Genomic DNA, 22,912 nt, shown 5'->3' on the forward strand with positions numbered 1-22,912 from the left:
ATGGTTTTTGTTTGTTTGTTTGTCTGTTTTGTTGTTTTGTTTGTTTGTTTGTTTGTTTGTTTTGCTAGCACTATAAATAGACTTTAGTGGCTTTAAAAACAGTTATGGTTCATCTGTTTTCTGAAGCAGAAAAATTCCAGTTGTTGGAAATAATCTACCATTTCATGATCCTTGTTAGAAATCTCTATGTTGGTGGTGGTGGTGGTAGGAGTGTAGTTTAAACTCTTTCCATTCTTCTTGTTGTTTTGGGGGACAGAGCTTCTTTGAATAGCCTTGGCTATTCTGGAACTTATTCTGTAGACAAGGCTGGCCTTGAACTCAAGGAGATCCACTTGCCTCTGGCTCCTGAGTGCTGGAATAAAAGGCTTGTACCTCTTGGCCTGTGTTTTCATCCTTTAAATGTTACAACAATGCTATAATCCAAAAAACACTACCACCTCCTAGTTGGCACCCACTAGAATGTTACACAATGTGAAAGTTATTATCATGTTAGTTTCAACTTCACATTCGTACTTAGGAATCAGATGAGAAGTGAAGACTCACCTCAATAGATATCCATGAGTTAATCTGTCTTTTAGATTTTTGCAAGAATGAGGGCATTATTTGACATCTGGAATCTTCTTAAAAGTACAGAATTATACGTAACATCTTTGAGATGAATCCACTAGGTGTAGGGCACACTGTTTCTTCAACTTTTAGCTAAATCTGAAGTGTGAGCAGGAGCAATTTCTCAAGCAACAATTTCTCCATTTCTCAAGTGAGTTCGGATGAGAGACAACACAAGAAGGTAAAGCTAATATCTTGCTTTGCTTACTCAGAAAGCCTACAAAAACTATGCACTGGCAATATTTTTACTTAGAATATGTGCGGACTATAGAAATTGTGATGATTCCTTGGGTCTCAGAGAAGAAAATAAAAACTACAAATAGTCAGTAAGAGAAAGGTGTGTCTGTACCCATGGTGCTGGTCCCTCCAACTTGGCAGTTTTCACGCATGGAAAAGTGCCCCAGGCTTATGCAGGTTCTACACTGGAGAAAGTGAGTTCAAGGTAGACATGCATTTCATGTCTCTGGTGTCTCTGCATGGAGTTCCCTCCTACTGCTGTCCACAGAAGCAGAGCAAGTGGCTGTGTTGTTTGAGGCAAAGAATATTTGGATGTAACTCTAAAAGCAACAAGACCATAAATTGACAAGACTATATCTTACTTTAAAGTTCTGCATAGTAAACAACCAACAGAGAGAACACTGTGTAAACGATATATCTGAGAAAGAGGTAAAATATAAAATAACCAAAAAAGTAATAAAAAAAAATCCTCAAACAGAAAATTACTCTAAACAATCATTTTAAAAGGAATATCTCAATAGGCATCTATTGATGGAATGTGTCCAGGTACATGAAAACAGACTCAACTCCAGTAACAACTAAAAAAATGAAAATTAGGGGTACACTGAAATATAATCCCATCCCAATTAGCTATGTTAAAAAAATAACAGAAATAAGTAAGATACAATCCTGCAGCATTTCAGAGAAAAGGGTCTTGTACATTTTTGGTGGAATGTAAATGAGTACAGTTATGAAGAAAATGGATGTTTCTCAAGGAAAAGAGAAAGAAACCCATCATATCACCCCCAAGATTTTACTGCTGGAAAGTCAGGCACCTGCACATTCAGGCTGCTTACAGCATTCCTCACAATAAACCAGATATAGAGTACAATCAAGTGTTGGGTAAATGATTGGTTACAGAAGTATGTCACCAGCAGAAATGAGGACTGGAGATGCACACACACACACACACACACACACACACACCAGTACATACATATGATTACATAGGAGTAGAGAGAGGTATAGAAAAATAAAACGTGCATTAGTGGTTGGTTATTAGAAGCTAGGAAGGGTCTGCAAGGCAGAGTGCAGAGACTATGGGACAAGTAGAAGCATGCAGTTGTTTGGAGCAATACTTTCTATTGCTCTATAGCACAGTAAGACTATGATTGGTGTCAGTTAAGTACACATTTTAAAATAGCAAGTACAGTGTTAAACTTGTTCACTACAAAGAAATGATAAAGGTTTGAGGACAGATATACCAGTTGTCGCAATCTGATTGTGACATATTTGCAATGAATGCCACATTGGATTCCATATATATCTTCATGTGTCAGTTAAAAACTTAATTTAAAACATCAACCTCTTTCTTTCCTTCAAATATATATTTATTTTTGTTTTATGTGTATGATTGTTTGCCTCAAAGTTTGTATGTATTCCACACACATGCTAAGTACCTGCAGAGGACAGAAAAGAGTGTTGGATCTTCTGTGACTGCAGTTATAATTTAGAACCATCATGAAGGTTTTGGGACCCAGATCCAGGTCCTCTGCTATGGCAGCAAGTACTTTTATCCTCTGAGCCATTGCTCCAGCCCCATCCAAGGGCATTTCTTTGTTAAGGTTCTGCTAAAAAGAAAAATCTAGAAAATTCTAGTCGTGTTAGCTATAAAAAGCAAGTATCAATAAATTCAGTGAAAGAAAGAATCTCTATGGAAAAGTATAAAATATGCAAGATATTGAAATAAATACAAATGAATGCAAAAGTATTCCATGCTAATAGATCAGAACGATACTTTTAAAATATTAAAAATATGCAAATTGATCTACAGATTACATATCATACATGGGGAGAGGGAGAGAGAGGCCCAGAGGGCCAGGAGAATGAATGGAAATATGCAACTGCCAGGGGGTTGTAAGGAGCCTCTAGAAAATCACAGAGACATGGGGTGGGGGAGGCTCCCACAACTCGATATGGGTGACCTTAGCTGAAATGCCCAACAGGTGTCAGGGGAAGGAATATGAAACCTGAAGAGACACCTGTAGTGACCAGACAGCGGTTTACCCCTGTGGAGGAATGGAGACATCAACCCACTTAAAAAATTTCTACCCTAAATTGCTCCTGTCTAAAAGAGATGCAGAGACAAAAATGGAGCAGAGACTGAAGGAATGGCTGACAAGTGACCTGCCCAACTTGGGAGCCATCCTATGGACAGGTACCAACTCCTGATGCTATTCATAATACTCTGTTATGCTTGCATACAGAAGCCTAGTATGGCTATTTTCTTGAGAGGCTCTACCTGCAGCTGACTGAGATAGATGCAGATACGTATAGTCAAGCATTAGACTGAGGTTGGGGATCCCTATGCAAGAGTTAGGGGGAGAATTGAAGGAACTGAAGAGGATGGCAACCCTATAGGAAGACCAACAGTATCAATTAACCTGGACCCCTGGGAGCCTCCAGAGGCAGAGCCACCAACCAAAGAGCATACATGGCACTTATGGAGCAAATAGTTGCCTTGTCTGGCCTCAGTGGGAGAAGATGTGCCTAATCCTGTAGAGACTTGATGCTCTAGAGGGGTGATACCTGGGGTGGGGGGGACCCACTCAGAGGCAAAGGGGAGGGAGTAGGGGAAGAACTGTGCAAGGGGCTATGGGAGGGCAGCATTTGGGATGTAAATAAATAAAATAATTAATAATTTTTTTCTAAAAATGAATCTTAAAATGTATGTGGAATGCCAACTGAATTTTAAGCTTAAAGAGAAAAGCTCAGGTTGGGAGATTGCTTAATTGGTAAAGTGCTTAGAGTACAAGCATGATGATTTTATTAGATTTTCCAGAACCATAATAAAAAAAAAGAGACACGGAGAACCACACTTGTAACCACAAACAGAAAAATGGCTGCTGCTTGTAGGTCAGCCAGTCTACCTGATTTAGAGCTTCAGCATCAGTGAGCGATCCTGTTGCCCAATAATGTAGAAAGCAACTGAGAAAGAAAGCACTTGATACTGAATTTTGGCCTCCATATACATGTATACCTGCATGCATCTTCACACATGCAGGCATGCATGCATGTACACATATCCACACAAGTAAAGCATAAGGCATTATACTTCCTGATTTCAATATATTCTATAAAGTTGTAGCAAGGTAAACAGTATGGCACAGGCCTGGAAATATATAAATGGAACAGAACATAAAGCCTAGAAATCTGCCTCCATGTACATGGTTCATTGAGTAAACTCAACAAAGTTGCCAAAAAAGATACTTTGTGGGAAAGGCAGTGGCTTTATTAGAACATGTCGGGGAAACTGAATACTCACAAGAAAAAGCTTGAAATTGTACTGGTGTCTCTCAAAAAGTTAAAACAGATCAACTCAATATGGATTAAAACATGAACTTCAGAGGTCACTAATCATCATGGCAATGCCATTCAAACCCACACTGGGTTAGATCATGTCAAAACTCAAGAGATAGTAGATATTGGTGAAGACAAAGTATTATGATGTGTGTCTATGCATCTATGAAGATGCTGTGATGAAGCCCATGACTTTGGATCCTAAATTAAAATGTTAATTTTAAAAAATAGGAAAAGAATATTCCATTATGTTTAACTCTGATGTTGCTGATCTTTATAAAAATGAATTCTTTTTACTTTTGTTATGAAGCTCCAACTTCTTATGATTATCTTGTTCCTCATTCTAGAACTTATTTTCCATTCTTCAAGGATAAAGTTAGGAAAAAAACCTCCTACTTTCTCCCACTGGGTAGACTTTAGTTTTAAATCTTTATTGTTAAAGATTATTTATATTAGAGAGAAAGACCTTGTCTCAAAGCAAAGAGACAGAGAGTGATAGAGGACACAATAAACATCTATCCGCCCTCTGCATGTGCTGGTATACATGCAAAACACACACACACACACACACACACACACACACACACACACACACACGCATGCACACATACACACACACACACACACATGCACACATACACACACACACACACACACACACACTGTCTCCCACTTTGTCTCCCTCACGTAGACATGTGTGCAAACACACACATTCATACATACACTCTCACACATACACATAGACACACACTCACACAACGCATTCACACACAATAAACACACTTATAGCTACATATACACACATATACTCTTTCACACACTCACACACATACACACATATGCTTACACACATTTAATCACACACTCATATACACAACCTTACACAGTCACACACACTTATGTTCATACTCACATATATGTACACACAAGCACTCACATACACACTCAACTACACAATCCACACCCACAGTCTCACATACCCACACACTCACACACTTAAACACACACTCAGTCTCACACACACACACACACACACACACACACACACACACTCACTCACATATACACTCAACCACACATATTCACATGCATACACATATTCACACACACATGTATATACACTCTCACACACGCGCGCGCGCGCACACACACACACACACACAAAGAAACTCAATTTCAAAAAGTCCTTGATGTCGATTTTAAAACCTGCAAATAAAGATCAATGAGACATTACAAGACCAGCAGATAAGATAACCGTTTCCTTTTCCTTTCCCCTTCTCCAGCATTTGCAGTTCATTGCTTTGTTGATCTGTGTCATTCTGGCTTTGCTTTGTTGATCCCTGACATTCTGACTGGAATAAGTTAGATCTCAAAGTTGATTTGATTTGCATTTCACTAATTGCTATTGATGATGAACATATTTTGAGTTATTTATCCACTGCTAGTAAAATTGCAAGCTGGTACAACCACTCTGGAAATCAGTCTGGCGGTTATTCAGAGAATTGGAAATAGTTCTACCTGAGAACCCAGCTATTCCACTCGTGATTGAAAGAGTCTGAGGATTCAGAGATACTTTGTGAGACTGAGTCTCCTAGAAATGTCAGAAGCTACACTCATGAAGACCCATCTAATCGGATAAAGGATCCGAACAAGGAGGACAGCAATGGACATGCAAACATGAAAGAGGAAAAATCTCATGGAATCCCAGCCCCAGAGAAAGACTAGGCAATTAAGGAATACTTAGAGCAGGAGAAATATGTTTCTGCTGGGAAGAACCCTAACTGGCTATCTGATACCAAGTGGTTAGCACTCATTGCCTATATTTGCAAGTGACAGAAGGAGTGACCAGATTGTATTTATATATTAAGGAATATTCTCTCTCTCTCTCTCTCTCTCTCTCTCTCTCTCTCTCTCTCTCTCTCTCTCTCTTATCCCTCTCCCCCTCTCTTCCCTGCCTCTCTCACACACACACCAATTTAAAAAGGAGGCCATGAATTTTAGAGAGAGCAAGGCCAAGTTGTGGTTGGGGCTTAAAGGGAGAAAAGAGAAGGGGTCATTGATATAAATATATTTTAAATGTAAAATATATATATATATTTATATATATACACATACACACACATATATATATATTTATATATATATACACATACACACATACACACACACACATATATATATGGAGAGAGAGAGAGAGAGAGAGAGAGAGAGAGAGAGAGAGAGAGAGAGAGAAATAACTTTTCTGGCATTTCTTGAACAAGTGATTGATTTTGATCTCAAGAGTCCACAGGGAAACTGCTGCCAGGTAACTGCTGCCAGGTAACTGTCTTAGGCCTTTATATATGTGCCATGGAGCACGTGTGCCACGGTCCATATGTGCCCGTCCTTCCTTCAAAACTAAACAAAGAACTTCCTTTTAAAAAGTAGCTTAACTATTTTTATTGGAGTGGCATTAATACAATCAAGGTATACACATAGATGCATATATTTATTTTTAAATTCAAGTTTCTGTACAAGTAATTCAGGAGTATGCCTCTTGGTACAGTTTATTTGTGATTATCTATTTTCATTAAAAGGCTATTCTAGGCCCTTGCTTCAGCTTAATTGTGTTTGTCCAAGAGTCCAGGCAATTCCTTTGACGATGATCATGCACTGAGGGTGGACACACATGGAGGGTGGTCACACTGAGAGTGCTCATGCACTGAGGGTGGTCAGGGATTAATGGTGGCCACACATGGAGGGTGGTCACACTGACAGTGGTCACACACTGACAGTGGTCATACACTGAAGGTGGTCACACACTGAGGGTGGCCACACATGGAGGGTGGTCACATTGACAGTGGTCACACACTGAGGCGTGGTCACACGCTGAGAGTGATCAGACGCTTCAATTTTACAGATTTCAAACTGATATTAAGACAGATATGAGCAGACTTTCTTGTTGACAGAACTGACAGTTCTCATTTAAGTAAAATTGACTCCAATGCCATGCTTTTCTTATTCCACCATACACAATTTAATGAATTACCAATTGAATAAGGACTACAAATCTAGGATTACACATTTCCAATAGTAGATCTTTTTTGTCTCAGAATAATTGTAGAGTTAGAAGAAAAATACGATTTTATAATTTTGTTCCAGTGACATGACAATGACATTGTCAGTGACAGCACAAGTTCAATAGTCTATATCTGGTGTCTATAAAGAGGATTCCATCATCTTCAACCCTCCCCCATTTAGTAGTCTTCCACATCACCAGCACAGATGGCAAGCAGTGCTTTCTTATAGTGTCCTGAAGCAAAATTCTGAAAAGAAAAAAAAAGACATGTAAAAATCAAATCTCTCCCTGTTTTAAAAGTCAACTGTACATTTTCTAGTTGTAATATCAAAGATTCAGGGACCATTAGCCTTCACTAAAATTATTTAATTTCTTGTCTAAAGATCTTCTAAGTAATTTTCAATAAGTGAAACTTATTGAAAATAGTGCTATGTTATAGTTGATACAATATGTTTTATATAAAGCTGATGGAACTTTAATGTGTATTTGTGAGCAAAATAACATGTTACAGTGAATCTTCTTTTCAGCTTTAAGAATTGATATCTTAATATTACTATTATCATAAGTCAATGTAGAGTCTGGACATTGCCAATGTATCTCAAAAGATTTGAACATATTTATACTGTTTAATTCCATAATTCTATATCAAGAAATACATTGAAAATATTATCAATTATGGATGAGCATGGGATTTATGCTAAAAATATGACCTATAATGTTACATATGACAATGAAAGGTTGAAAAGTGGTAGTCAATCATGTGAGACAGTTATTCCACAGTGCACTTTATAAAGAGGCTGTCCTGGTTTAATAAAATCCTTTCTTTTGACAGCAAAATGTTATTGTTTATGTACTTGTGAAAAAGATCAGTAGTGGCTACCTTAATCCACTGGGGCTGTCACAATCGAGATGGCTTAAAATATCAGAATTTTATGTCTAAGTTAGGGTGGATGGGAAATCTAGGTGACTAAACATTTTGAGAATACTTCTTTATTGACTCCAGCCTTACATGGAAGAAGGGACAAAGAAACATCCTGGAGCTTTTTTTTTTCCCAATAAGGAGAATAATCCTACTTGTGGATTCTGTCTTCATGACTAACCCTCAACTGCCCAGCTCCTAACAGTATCTCCTTAGGGTTAGAGTTTCAGTGTAGGAATCTGGGAAACAATCTTCCCAGCTATAGTGGACCTAGATGTATCTCACTACTGGGTGTCTGCAGTAGAGAATTAGGGCAACTTTATTTCTTTTCCTCTTCTTCCATCATGTCTAAATATTCCAGAATAGGTAGCTGAATGGACTTCATTATAGAATCCATCTTCATAAAAACCGTTTATTGTATTAATGCTCCTGTACACAAAGCTGTATAATTAAGACTCACAGACTTAAAAGCACAGAGTAGCATTGCATTATTATAACTTGTCTTCCATATGGCCAGGAATAATTACAATTAGTATAAACATGCTCGCTCATTCACTTAGAAACTGAGTTCCGAATCAGTGGTACGTGTTGATCACCACTAACAGCTCTCAGTTTTCAAGGTAGACATGATGAACATTTTATCAAAGATTAAAAAACATTTGATTTTAACTGTTGCATCAATTTCTTAGAGCCATTTTGGCTTAGAAAAGCACTCTGGAACTTGTGGCTTCAATCTCTGAGATGCTGAGAGTTGTGTTTTGAATCATACAAAGAGCTAGACTGGTTTTTCTTGTGACTGGGAATTTCAGTTGAAAACAATGTGAGTGTCCAAGGTATAAATTAAAACAGAGTCTCAAGAATTGTGTGTTCTGCTGTTCTATTCTCTCCATCCTAAATACCTTCTTGGTTTTCTTTGGTGAAGAAACTAAATGTAATGATTTTATAATGCACCCACAAATTACATAGATGGTTCATATATTTCATTTTTTGGCCAAGTTATATAAGACATTTAAAAAAATTTGGGAAAATCAAAATAAGAAATTGGCTTGTTTGTTTTTGAATTATTTCCTTGCCCTCTGATTGGTGAAGTGATTGGTCATGTCAAGTTTTACATATTCAGTAATAAATTTCCCCAAATTGTCAGTTGGTGGTATTTGACTGGCTGCCTTGTTTTCCATGATATTACAAAGAGTGTTGCTGGCAGTAGTTAATACATTCCTGTGGCAAAATACTGGTGTTTGTTTTTTTGTTTGTTTGTTTGTTTGTTTGCTTGCTTGCCTGATTGTGTTTTGAGAGGTTTCAAGTAATGGATCCTAGCCTCTAGTTGCTTTGGAGCTGAGGGGACCTTGAAGTGTCGGTCCTCCTACTGCAACCTCAGTAGATTTAGTATAAGGGTTGCAGGTGAAATTACAGGTAAACTAACATACCCAGCCGGTCCTGTGCTTTTCACATCAGAGTGGAATCCTGGGAGCACAGTCATAGGGAGGGAATATTTTCTACAATTACATAAAAATTTTGGTTTAAAAGCAAAGATAAAAAGTTCTGTGGCACAACGGCTTTCCAGGCTGACCTTTGTTAAAGCACTGAATGCTGTCCAAGTTCCTCAAGTCAACCAGCCTTGTGTAGCCTTTTAGATGCCCACAGCCCACAGTTTCAATTAAAGTTTATCTACAGTCCAGAAAGAATAAAATTTGAGAGGTAAAGTCAGTTATGAAGAGAAGACTTACTTTGATATCATGAAAGAGAGATTTTCCAAATCTCTCTTTGTAACGTTTCCTTATGGTCATTAGATCTATTTCACTTCTGGCGATTAGAATCCTGATGACAGTTTTGTTATGGAAACCAAAGTCCTAAAAACAGTAGAAATATGGGTAGAGAAAACGGTACTTTGAAGGCCTGTCCAAAGTGGAAGGAGTTCCTTTTCAGTAGTGATTTGCGTGTGAGCCCACAGGACTTCAACATTGCTGTCACTGATACAGGATGCCTGGGGCCTCCCATCAAGGATGTTTCAAATGCCTTTCAAGTGGAATAATGGTGACATCTGGTGGCCACTCATCATAATCTAATGTTTTTATAGCAGAATGTTTTTGAGTATAAATCTACTAGCGTTTTGTATTTGGGATCTTCACTGAGCATATGACCATTATTATTAATTTTATTAATTATTATTAATTACAACAACAACAAAATATCTGACCAAGTTCCCTGAATCAAGGCATAGCTGGAATCAGAATAACTGTGTTTATTTGCTCAGGTCATACACAGGGAAGGGATTAGGCTGTTGTCACAGTCATGGTGCATTTGAATTATCAGTTTAAATAAACGTTAAACACTAAGATTCTAAACAGCACGAGGGGGATAGACCCTGAAGTCTATCTCTTACATACCCATGTTGTAGAAAGCATAGATTATCTACATTTAATGAATTTTACTTTTGATGCTTAGCTTGTTTCCTTTTTACTTGGACACATTTTCTTTGAAATAAAAATAATAGATATTAATTTTAAATAAATTTAAAAAATATGTGTTGTACTTACATGGATTGCCCTGTATAATTTATAAGCAAAATAGCTTGGTTTGTCCTGGACACAACGAACTAGAGAGGAAGAGAGCAAGGAACAAATTTGAATGACAAGATGTAACTCACCGGAAGTCGGGAAACAAATAGAGCACTTACATATTCTTCGAGAATAATGGTAGCACTAGCCACACTCTATTGAAAAGTATAACATGTCGATATTATATTTTATAATGACAAATGATCTTCACTGAGCATATGACCATTATTAATAATTTTTCAAAATTGTGGTGCTAAATATAAAATCAGATACATACAATCCATTCACCTTCCTGAATGCTACCCATTCCGATAGCCTCTAAAACTGGTCTATACCAGCAGCTCTTCGATCCCTTATAAATTTGTGAATAGAATACAGATCGTTTAAGGAGAAACTGTAACAAATGTAAAGTGTCTCCTCCATTTTTCGATATTATTTGATTGTAATTGCTAGGGCTTTGAACAGATTGGCACTTATCCAACTGTTGTTTCTGGTAAATATCAGTTCAGACTGTAGACAATCAATAAGCCCTTATTTGAAAAGTTAATAGGTTAATTACATAAATGAATAATAGGTGAAGAACTGTAATATCTCTTTAAAATAAAATCACATTAGTATTTCTGTATAGTTTAAGTAATTATTTTAGATCATGAGACCATCTCTTCATCGTTATCTCATTTTTATTGCTGAGACAAGTAAACCTGAGAAGTGATTTCTGGAAGGTGAGCTCCCAGAGAGCAGAGGCTAGTGTTGTTATTCTTGGCTTTGTTAATTCACTATTCCATCTGTATCACCCAAAGTAGAAATAAGAAGGTGCTCATTCAGTTAAGAATGTTCTCATTCAGTATTGATTGATGGAATGAACCAGATAGGTATTTCCTGGTATTGCTGTTATCCACTAACTTTTACCTTATGCCCACTGTTTTCTGACAACAGTTTTGGCTGCCTTGGGATTTTAATGACATGACTTTACTCTAACTCTTTTGTTAATTAGCTGGCATGTGGTGTATAACTATTATATTCATTTGGAATTTGATGGAATCTATCTATCTATCTATCTATCTATCTATCTATCTATCTATCTATCTAAGCATTCTTAGACAAAAGCCATCATATCACATATCTTTAATGGTTTCATAGAATCCACCAAATCTTTTTCATAGGGTGCTTGCTTAAAACTCTCATACTAGATTATTTATAAAAGTGCTGTGACTGACATCTCAGTTCCATGCCAAGACATTCTTGGGATTGAAAGCTCACAACGATTGTTTATTCAGCACATGTCCAAGTATTCATTTGATGCACCTATTATATGATTCTTCAAATGACTATGTACATTTTCTGCAGTCTGTGCTGTCAAATCACAGAGCACAGGGTAAAGACTGAACACTGGAATAATCTGGATGAATGAGAGCCCTGGTCTTTTCTGCAATGGGAATATAATTTCTAACAGCACTGAGAAGACATGCCTGTAGAACTCACTACTAATTAATGATTTAGGGTTTTTTTGATGACAATATTTATTTCTAAAGGGAAATTTATTAAAGACAGTAAAAATGTAATGAACCATTAAAAGCAAAGCTAAAAAAAAAAAAATCACCTTTCTTCTTGGAGACAAGAAACTAGTCACACTGTTAGCATTTATCTGCTTCTGAAACAGGGGTGGAAGTCAATGATAACAGACTTAAAGCTATGAGAAATCACTTATGAGTTTAGGCATCTGAGGTATTTGTTTTCTCATATGGAAAGTAAGCCTGTTCTTAAGTATTTAATGCCAGTTGATTAATGCCTCCAGGTTGCTAGTTCATCGAATTGAACCACTAGCTGACGACTTTCTCAGAGTTTAGGGATCTTTCAAATAATTGCACTGGGAAAAATGCTTCAATTAAGAACCTACTCATGCATATGTAATCCAGAAAGAGCCATTCAATGCTGTGAAAGGCGAAGGCCTCTGTTCATCATATGAAATCCAGCTTACCAATTGCAATCAGCAGCTCCTGGAAGTAGCCATCATAACAGTCATTGATGGCATCCACCAGGTCTTGGCCAGAAATATTTTGAAATTCCTGGAAAACTTCAAGCGATTGATGTGATTCAAAAGGGATTTTCATAAATATCATAAAGTTAAAGCACTAATGCTAGTTAGATTACTCTACATAGCAAAGGTAAGAATGTTCTCTGAAGCATTTCTTGGTACTAATACCCATCATAATGATGTATCTACTCTTAGCGACAAGGACAAGGATAGATCCTATGAGATGCTAAAACTTGCATGAAACTTGGACTCCAAAGAACTACTATTGCTGGGCTGGGGAACGATGGTCATCTTGAGTTGGACTCAATGACTCCAGTGTTGATTTAGAGGGAAGGAAAGCACAGGGTGAACTATTGTCTATGAGGCATCTCCAGAGAACATAAATAATAACCAGTCTAAATTTATTTGTCTACCAAAATTTTCTGTTAAAGCTTAAATATAAAAGTTAAATACAAGATTCTTCTGAGCAATATTGATGATAGAACTTCGAAGAGCTCATTTGAAAAATAGGAGATTACCATGAGAGTCGTTTCACTACTAACATAAAAATAATGTTCAATTAAACTCCCCTCTGTAAAGAGTGTACTCAGCTGGCATTATCCTTGGCAATGTTTTAGTTCTCAGCTATTTCCACTTAGATGTGAAGTGTTGCTATCATTAGTATTAATCTTTAAGTGACACAAAGTAAAAGAGGCATAGTTGAATTAGAGTAGGCTGTTGCCAAAAAATTGATAGGACTTTATGTTTCTTTTAATTGTACTTAATTTGATTTCTAATAAGGGAAAAAGAAAGGTTGCAGAATCTGAAGAAAGTCAACTGTAGGTTAATGTGAGCACATCTTGAAGACCAATAGGTACAACTGATATCTCATAAATCACATTGCCTGTAACAAAGACCTTGACTCATAAGCTGGCCACAGTAAGCTCGCTAGAGACTGTTCAGACACAGTATAATGTGCCTGTTAAGAAAGAGCTCATATATCTAAATAAGTAACTTTTAAATGGCAGCATTTGAAAGCTATGGACTTTAGTTATTGAGAAGAAATTAAAGAGTGGCAGAGCTTCATTCCATTGCAGTATCATTAAATGAAACATATTGTATAGACATAATTCAGAGTAGTAACTGGCTTTTCTATATTTCTGGGTGACATTTCCTTTTTTGTTCTCACTGCTTGTATGTCATTTGATTGGTTAAAGAGGTGGAAAAGAGCCTGTTTCTAGTTACCCAGCCAAAGCTGTGGGTAGCTCTTGTTGCACAGGATCATCTGCATCATGGTTTTATGTTCCCCAGTCTTCTGCTGGCAGGCTTCCCACAGCACCTGCAACATCACACAGCCAGGAAGGAGTGATGAAACAAGCCTCACTTTACCCAAAGTTCTGTTAGTCAGGTGGGGAGTCACAGCCAGTTACCATTGCATCCTGAGCAGCCATTGCAGGATTGGCATATCCTTCCTCCCTGTTGCCCTGTGAAATAAGCAGATTTCCTTTTAGATGGTTTCAGTGCACAATACAGGGTTCTTGGGACAACATTCCCCCAGTCATCAAACACTGGTGACTCTTTATCAATCTGTCTTATTATTTGGGTATTTCCATACATGAGGAATTGTTATGTACTTTTGTAAGGAGATTAGATTTGAGCTTTTCCTCCTAACAGGGGTACTTAGTGAAAAATGTTGAGATGTTTTCCACTTTTCACCTCTCTGTGCTCTGATCAAGCTGATTATCTGTCTCTTGTCAGAGGTGGTAGTAATGGAGCTTAATACTCTTAGAGAAATGATGCAGACATAGTCATGTCTGGCTTGTAAAACATGGCTTATGTAACAATAAAATCATGATGAAATCCGGACTTTGAAAATGAGATTTTTTTGTAAAATTGTTTAACCTCCATTTCTTCAACTACAAATAGCAGAGAGTCCATTTGACCTTTGACACAGAAGAAAGGAGGACCAATCATTAATGCAAAACTCAAAAGTCTCCATGATCAAACAAGAGAGGAAAGAGATGACAGAGGCTTGTGATTAGAGTGCATTTCAGGTTTTGAGGCAAAGGATGGAGGGGTAGATTACTAATTATGAGAGAACATTAAGCATGAGTGCGTTTTCCCTGTCATGAAATGGGCTCATGCCAGTGGAGTCGGTGAGACTGGAAGATGGACAAAGGTGTGTGTGTGTGTGTGTGTGTGTGTGTGTGTGTGTGTTCTGTCTATGTATGTGTATGGTGGGGATAATCTTGGATACAGTTTTCCTGAGTTTGTCTCAGTTCTTATATAGCATGAATAGGACCTCCATTTTCTTACCTGCTTCTTATTAGAGGAACTTACACTTTGGCTGAGGAACTAGGGTTGAAGCTTGAATGAGGATGTTGTTTATGATCATTATGAGGACATTACAAGGACAAAGGTTATAGTGAGATAATATTGACTAGAACCGTATGGGAGACAAGACTAGACATCGGGAGGAATTCTTACGATCCCAAGAAGGTAAAGGTGAAGCTCATTAACTTATTCTATCTCTGACCAAACAGAGTCAGAAAAGCATCATTAATTAACTTGCTATACATATGCAGTTAATACTGAGAAGCATCCACATGTATCATGGACATTACAATCTTACATTATCTATTTAGTGCTTCGAACACCTGTACCTTCATTGTCAAGATCATCAAGGATGCAGATGTTTGCTATTGAAGAACATCATTGCTCTCCTTTGCTAAGACATCCTTTAAGTGATACACACACACACACACACACACACACACACACACACACAAACATTTCCCACCCACTAGCATCTTGAGAGAAGAGGTGATGGTAAGAGCCATGAAATTCTCAATCAAAGTATCAAAAAGTATAAAAGTATCAAAAAGATTTGAAACTGTTCCCATAAATTTTGACTATTCAATGTATTGTGTGAATTAAATTCACCATATTAAATTAAACAATTTCTATGTTCCTTTTGCTAACTCAAAACTAAACCCATCTAGGAAAGTTCAATTATTCGTAGAGAACTAAATCCATATTTTTTATGATTAAGTTTGTAGCCCTGACAATAGCCTGACAAGAAATCAGCATCTGAAGAATGAAAGTGACTTTACTGGCTAGTGGGATTATGGGTTATTTTATCTTTAAGTCATGAACATGTTGCTGTACAAGATCCCTAGAGGTCTTACATCTCTTACTCTTAATTTGGAGATAACAATGAATGAGCTTAGCGTTATGAAATCAATTGCCCTAGGTCTGAGAGTTAAAGAAAGACAATGACTAGATATCAGTGGCTTTACTTGCTCTGGGATCTAGTTACCATACCTGAACTCATTCTTTACAAAGAATATCCTTAGGCTCCCTTTCTAATTATCTGTAATGATTTTAATTTACCAGAAAAATAAATGAAAATAATAGAAGCATTATATCTTCTGTGAATGAATACTATTTATTTGATAAGCATATTGTAGTAACTTATTTTTATCTTATTTGATTTTCTGCAGGCTTTGGTGTAAGTTCATCATTTTTCCTCACAGCATTCCATTACTTGGGTTTATGTAGGTTTTGTATCTTTGCTTCTGTTTCATTGAAAACTCCCCAGTCTTGGGAACTGGTTCCTCTTAATATTCAATCCCTTAACCTACTGAATCTCCTCTCTGTGGTGCTGTGCATTCTTGTCTACCTTTACTCTTCCTAGTCTTCTACTCTCTGCTATTGATAAGGGCTTAGATTTTGTAATGATACTCAAGTTCTCTAGCTGGAATCCATTACAGAATTTTGTATTACGTATATCTATTCCAATGGCTAGCTCATTATCTCTCCATGACCCTTTTTTATGTGTACAATTTCATACACTCAACAACCAGCTTCTGGTCTACCTCTTCCAGGTTTTCACCTCTTGGTGGATGGACACTCCATGCTTATTGCTCAGAGTAAAACCTGAGTCATATTTGACTCTGTTTATTTTGTTTCATATTTCATATAAAATTCCCCAGTAACTAACACAAACACTGTCCCCAAACTCATCCACGAGTGCTCTTGAATCTTACTATGCTGCCACATGGCTCACAGTTAACATTATATCCTAGGTTTCTGCTGAAACTGGCTTCATGTAGGCTTCTGGTTTTGTGCTTGTCTCCATAGTTTTATTCATTATATTTATTAATTATTATTTATGTATTATTATATAATTTATATCATATTAAGATATTATATTACATAATATATTTATACATTGCATTTTATTAAATATAAAATTTATTTAAATATCATAAAATATAGCATCACAGTAGTCATCTTCTCAAAAATCCACATAATATTTACCTAACCCCCATGTCACTCAGAATAAATTTCATGTTTATATAGACCACAGGGTTTGACTGATCCTTAGCATTTGTTGCTTCTTTAACTTTATCTGGTTCTTATCTTGCCTTGGCCTTTTTCACCAGTTCTTAATATTGACTGCTCACTCTATTGCATCCATAAGTGGTTTGATTCACTCTTTCATCCCTGTGTTTGTTTAAATCTTATATATATATATATTTCATGTAAATTAATCTTCATTTATTAGAAGTAAAGTTGGATCATAGTTTAACTTTATAAATTACTATTGAATTGTTTCTTATGAAAAAATATTTTTGGGGGAGGAAAAATGAATCAGAATTAATTTCCTATGTTTAATGAGATCTACTCTGACAAACCTACATCACAATCCAACTTACCCACTCTGCCCAGCCCTACAATTCCTGTTTCCTACATCCTGATTGGTTACATTTTCATCACTTTTCAACTTTTTTTTTTTTATAATGCCCTTATTCATTAGTATCTTATAGTATAATTTACTTTTATTAGATGTGAATTTCATAAGACCTAGAAGTCTCCTCTGTTTTTGGATGATTCCCAGTTGTCAGAAATAATATTTGACACAGCATGAGTATTGAAGAACTCATCATGGGGAAGGTAAAGAATCCTTTTTGAATGTCAGACTTTTATGTTTGTTTGTTTGTTTGTTTGGTTTTTTTTTTTATCATTGAAGTATGATCTTTAACTATGCAGCTAAGTAAACTCCAGCACGTGCAGAGATTGTGAGGACTACTTAGAGATTTTTCTGCCTTTCTATTTATCTGAGCTTTTGCTTAGAAAGGTGATAATCTTGTATATTTAATGTGCAATGGTGTTCATCTGTATGTGAGTAGAGGATCTGAATAACAGGAAAGATCAAAATAACAGAAATTAAAGGCAAGGAAAACTACTTGGAAATTTTTGAGCAGATAAACTGTCTCCAGATGATTACAGAAATCCGTATGATGACAGTGATATTCTGGATACCTCACTGTACAGATTTCAGAAAGGGTCCTCAGGAGAACCCCCGACAGCCAAGGTGAGGAGAGAGGCTGGAGTATTTAATCTGCTAGCTTCCCTTCTTTCTCTTTGAGAAAGCACTTGTTCATAATGTAATTTGCACATGTTGATTAATTAATTTCCAAGAGACCAATTCTTCTTTATTTGACAGATAATTAGGCCCTCCACAAATCTAGTGCAATAAAAGCATGCAGAAAGTGTTGTGGGCCAGCTTAATTACTGGCATCAGTTTTCAAGGGGAGTGTGCTCCCCCTCAGTTGTTTCTTTGCAGAAAACTCTGTGTAGACAAAGTACAAGGTTTCCCTCTCAGAGAGTATAGCAGTGATTTCCCTCCTTTGTAGCTTATGAACACCTTAAATCTCCTATGTTCTATCCCTGTCTTCAATATAATGCCAAAAGGGGTATGTTTGTTCATATTAATTAATTCGGGGAGCAGCAGTCTGACTCTTAAAAAGGTCAAGTGGTAAGTCCAAGGATATACAACTGTAGAGAAAGAGGAAAAGATAATTATCTGTCTGTCTGTCTGTCTGTCTGTCTGTCTGTCTGTTTGTCTTTCTCTGTGTCTCTCTGTGTGTCTGCCTACGCATGTATATGTGTATGAATGTTTCCTATTTATCTATATATATGTCTACCTACCTATTATCTATCTATGTATCTATCTATCATCTATGTATCTATCTATGTATCTATCTATCATCTATCTATCTATCTATCTTCTATCTATCTTCTATCTAACTTTCTACCTTCTATCACCTATCCATCTCTTTTGGGGTGTGTTTCTGTGTGCACGTGTATTAGCGTGCATGTGTGAAAGAGACACAAAGAGAAATAAGCAGAGACAGAGAGATCATGATACCTATTTTAGTGTGGTAAAGACCAGGATAGATAAGATTAATCTAAACTCTAGTATTCCCCTACTGTCTGGTCAGAGGCTATCAGCTCACAGTGGTCCAGAGACCTGATCAACTCTCAATTTCCCAAACCACTGTTTTGGAAATAATAAATTTTAAATCAGGGGACCCAAGAAAGTAGTTACCAAATATGGAAATCAGAAGTCTATAAAATCATATAGTTCAATAAGCATTCTGAATCAACATAGAACTTCTGTGCTTCAAAAGCACTATAAATAAATGAGACTATATTAAATCTGTATTAGTGGAATTTGTTTTCTCAATTTTCTATTAAGCGTTCACTAATCCCCATGAAATATGCATTATTTTATTTTTTGTGTGTTTAGCATTTTGCAGATAATGTACTGTGAAACTATGTAAGCATGTAATATTAAATAAGCATTGCTTGTACAGAATGCTAAGGAAAAGAAACAAGCAAAATAAAAAGAGTCAAGAATTAAGTAAACTTCTCTTGCTTCCTGCAAAATTGAAGTTCCAATTCCCCCTCATTTTATTCTGTTGAGAGTTTTACTATACTTCATGTTGCTTCAGTGTTACACACACACACACACACACACACACACACACACACACACACACACACGAAGAAAGAGAGAGAGAGAATGTTCAGATTCCAGTTATTAAACTTAAGAATTAATACATTATCTTTTCAATTCATAACCATATTAGGTGAAATCCAGTGAGAAAAATCATGCCTTACACCTTACAAATATACACAAAGATTAGATAGACTGATGATAGAGATAATAGATAGATAGATAGATACATAGATATAAGATGGGTGATAAATAGATAATAGATAGATGGATGGATAGACAAATAGAGTAGACAGACAGACAGACAAACACACCAACAGGCAGACAATATTTTTTTCTCTTTGTATTGAAGAATATCTGAATGGAAACTGTTTTAATTTACTGTATGTAGCATCATTACTTTAAAAAAGACAGCCCTAAATTTAGAGAATGTTTTAATCAAAATTAACCTCATGATGGCCAGCAAGATGACTCAAGGGCCTGCCTACATTTCTGATGACCTGAGTTTGATCCCTAAAGCCTCCATGGTGAAAGGAGACAACTGACTTCTTTCTGTAAGCAGCTCTCCCAGATTGCACGTGTGCATTGTGGCATGCAGGCATGTGCTAACCACACAGTGTAGTAAAAATTTACCTTATGAAATGTAAAGTTCAGAAATGAGCTATTGACATAATACTGAGTAAATATCTTAAAACATTATATAATTATCTTCTGATAAAAAAAAACCCCTTCTGTTTCAAATCAAAGTGCTATCATCACCGTGTCACTGTACTCAGAGATCTTAATTTGGGCGATGATAAGCTGCAGTCCATTCTTCATTTTATATGTTACTAGAAGTTAGAATCATCACCCCAGGTCTTGATGAATTAAGGCCGGTGATAGGGACAGTTTTGTGAGCTGTGAATTCACAACAAGCACTCCAAACCAAACCCAGCCAAACCAATAGCACATACAATAAAACAAGTTCTTAATTTCTTAAAATATATAAATTTTAGTTTAACTAATGAGTCAATAGATTTTCTTGGTAATATGCTTCTTTTATTTTTATTAAAAATAGATTAGTTTCCTATACAATACACCCACACCTCAGCTTCTACTCCCTCTACTCCTTCCAGCATGCTCTCTCCCAGATCTACTCCTTCTCCATTTCCTCTTCAGAAAAGAGCAGGCCTCCAAGAGACAACAGTCAAACAGGACAAGACAAAATACAAGACAAGGTGAAAGCCTTTATATTGAGGCTGGACAGTATGCTTTGCTTTTATAAATGGAGAAATTTGAGAGAATCTAACTGGTCTTCCCCAGTGTGAACTCAGTAATATTTGGCTTCATTAACAGTTTACAATAAAAGTGTTTCTCTATTTTTATGTTTTTTTAAATGAAAAAGTTAGGTAATGAAATAATGATGTCATTATGGCATATTCATCCGAATGCCTCATAATAATTTGTTATTTTATTAACTCTCATCTTCTGCTGCCCTCTCTAAAACTGTTTGTACTCTTAGCTGAAAAACAGATAACTTAGAAAGAGAAACATGAGGTAGCAGTAAATGGTCCTCAGGAAAAAAAGGGTGAGAAATGGAGATAGAATACATTTGACACAAAAGTGGACAGGAGGACTCTCAGGGAGGCTCACTGGATACAAACACTTGGCTGTACAACCCTGATGCTCCAAATTAAATCCCTGGAGCCCAATTAAAGATGAAAAGAGAAAAATAACTGCACACAGTTGCACTCTGACCTCTATGTGCATGCCTTGGTGCATTAGCCCCACACCACACATACAGTCGTAGTAGAAGTAGCAAGAGTAGTGATAAAAGAAAATGAAATACTTTTTTTCAGTTTTGATGTTCATTGTAGATGATCACAAAGCTTATTTAAACCTCTTTAAAACCAATGGGATAACACGTTCAGCCACTCCTGATTTTAAGTAGGGCAAGTTTGGCTTAGATTTAACCAATGGAATTTGAGAGAAAAAATTACAGCCATTATAAAAAAAAAAAAAAAGCCCTAAATCTCCCATGAATGACCCTCCACTGTGTTGTTGTTTCTGGAGATGGAATTGACATAATGAACATGGAGATAAGAAGATGGAAGGAGACTGAGCCCCTGGGAGACAACCTCTCTCATCATTATCAGCTGTCCTGATCTTCATGGGACCTTGAGAAATGGAACTTGTCTTATGCCTTTAAGCTCCTGATAGCTTAGAAGAAGGAAGATCCTTCCTTGTAGGTGCCAAGCTATGTCACATGAGAGTTGCAAAGTGCTTGAAATGAAGAACATTACTACTTGGCCTTGCAGTAAAAATGGGCTCATTTCATTATCTGAGAGCCTTGTAGGTGTGAAACAAAGAGACATAAAGGGTTTGCAAGGATTCAAAAACAAGTCCTTTACAGCATATATTTCAGAAAGGCCAGAGCATGTGCAATTGTGCATGAATCTAACTCAGTGGGCAGGTCATCCTTCTTCCAAGTATTTAGGTCAGACACCCATGTTCAAAAAGGAGTGGACTATGCAGTTTTTGAGTAAACTATTGGCCCTTTTAAGTTTGTCAAAATTGAGCTTTCAAGGAAGGTAGACTCCATGGTAACCCTTCACAGAAAAGACAAGTGGAAATGGCCACACTGATGTGCTGGCTACAATAATTCAGTTTAAAAGGCAGCCAGAGAAATTTACAGGTTAAAAACAATTTAGGGAGCTGGTTGGAATAGCTCCATGGGTAAAGAAAGGCATTTGTTGCTAAACATGATGGCATGATTCTGAATCCTGACACCCACATGGCGGAAGGGAAGAACCTGCTTCCACAAATTTTACCCTGACCTTTACACTGGTACAGTAGGATACATGTGCTACTCCTATAAATAAACTTTAATAGAAAAATTCAGGAATGCAAATCCAGTAATTGGCCAAAGAGCTTCTCAGAGAAAAAAAAAAAAAAAAAAAAAAAAAAGAAAGGATGCACAAAGAGTCACATTGTATTTTCATCTGCTGATTCTACAGAAAGAATGTGGGTCTGGGTAGCCACATGGTACACTCTTTTATATTTCTTCAGCTCTCAGAAAACACACATACAAGCAACATTATACAGTCTGAGCTAAATTTATATTTAGGAACACACACACAGACAGACACAGAGAGAGAGAGAGAGAGAGAGAGAGAGAGAGGAGAGAGAGAGAGAGAGAGAGAGAGAGAGAGAGAGCGAGAGAGAGCCAGAACTCACATACCATACCATACATACCAAAACATACATACTGTAACACACATTTTATAAAATTAAAGCCCATGGCCATTAAGATGTCTTCTGAACCTGTGAGGTTTATACTTTTATTATTTAAATTCAGATCACTGATTCCACTTGAATTCTTGAATACCTTTCC

The 22,912-nt window shown here is 36.7% G+C and overlaps 1 protein-coding gene across 1 annotated transcript in view; it reads right to left on the reverse strand.

The window, feature by feature from the left end:
• Window positions 1–6,631: 6,631 nt before the first annotated feature.
• Anxa10 (annexin A10) overlaps window positions 6,632–22,912 on the reverse strand; it is a 66,929-nt gene continuing 50,648 nt past the window's right edge. The window contains exons 7-12 of the mRNA XM_034520577.3: window positions 14,162–14,215; window positions 13,977–14,070; window positions 12,696–12,791; window positions 10,697–10,755; window positions 9,887–10,009; window positions 6,632–7,487 (exon numbers count right to left, since the gene is read on the reverse strand). Coding sequence (XP_034376468.1) covers window positions 7,419–7,487; window positions 9,887–10,009; window positions 10,697–10,755; window positions 12,696–12,791; window positions 13,977–14,070; window positions 14,162–14,215 — 495 coding nt within the window. The 3' untranslated portion in view covers window positions 6,632–7,418. The remainder of the gene's footprint in view (window positions 7,488–9,886; window positions 10,010–10,696; window positions 10,756–12,695; window positions 12,792–13,976; window positions 14,071–14,161; window positions 14,216–22,912) is intronic.

The sequence above is a fragment of the Arvicanthis niloticus genome, chromosome 16 (genome assembly GCF_011762505.2).
Source record: "Arvicanthis niloticus isolate mArvNil1 chromosome 16, mArvNil1.pat.X, whole genome shotgun sequence".
Lineage (NCBI taxonomy): Eukaryota > Metazoa > Chordata > Mammalia > Rodentia > Muridae > Arvicanthis > Arvicanthis niloticus.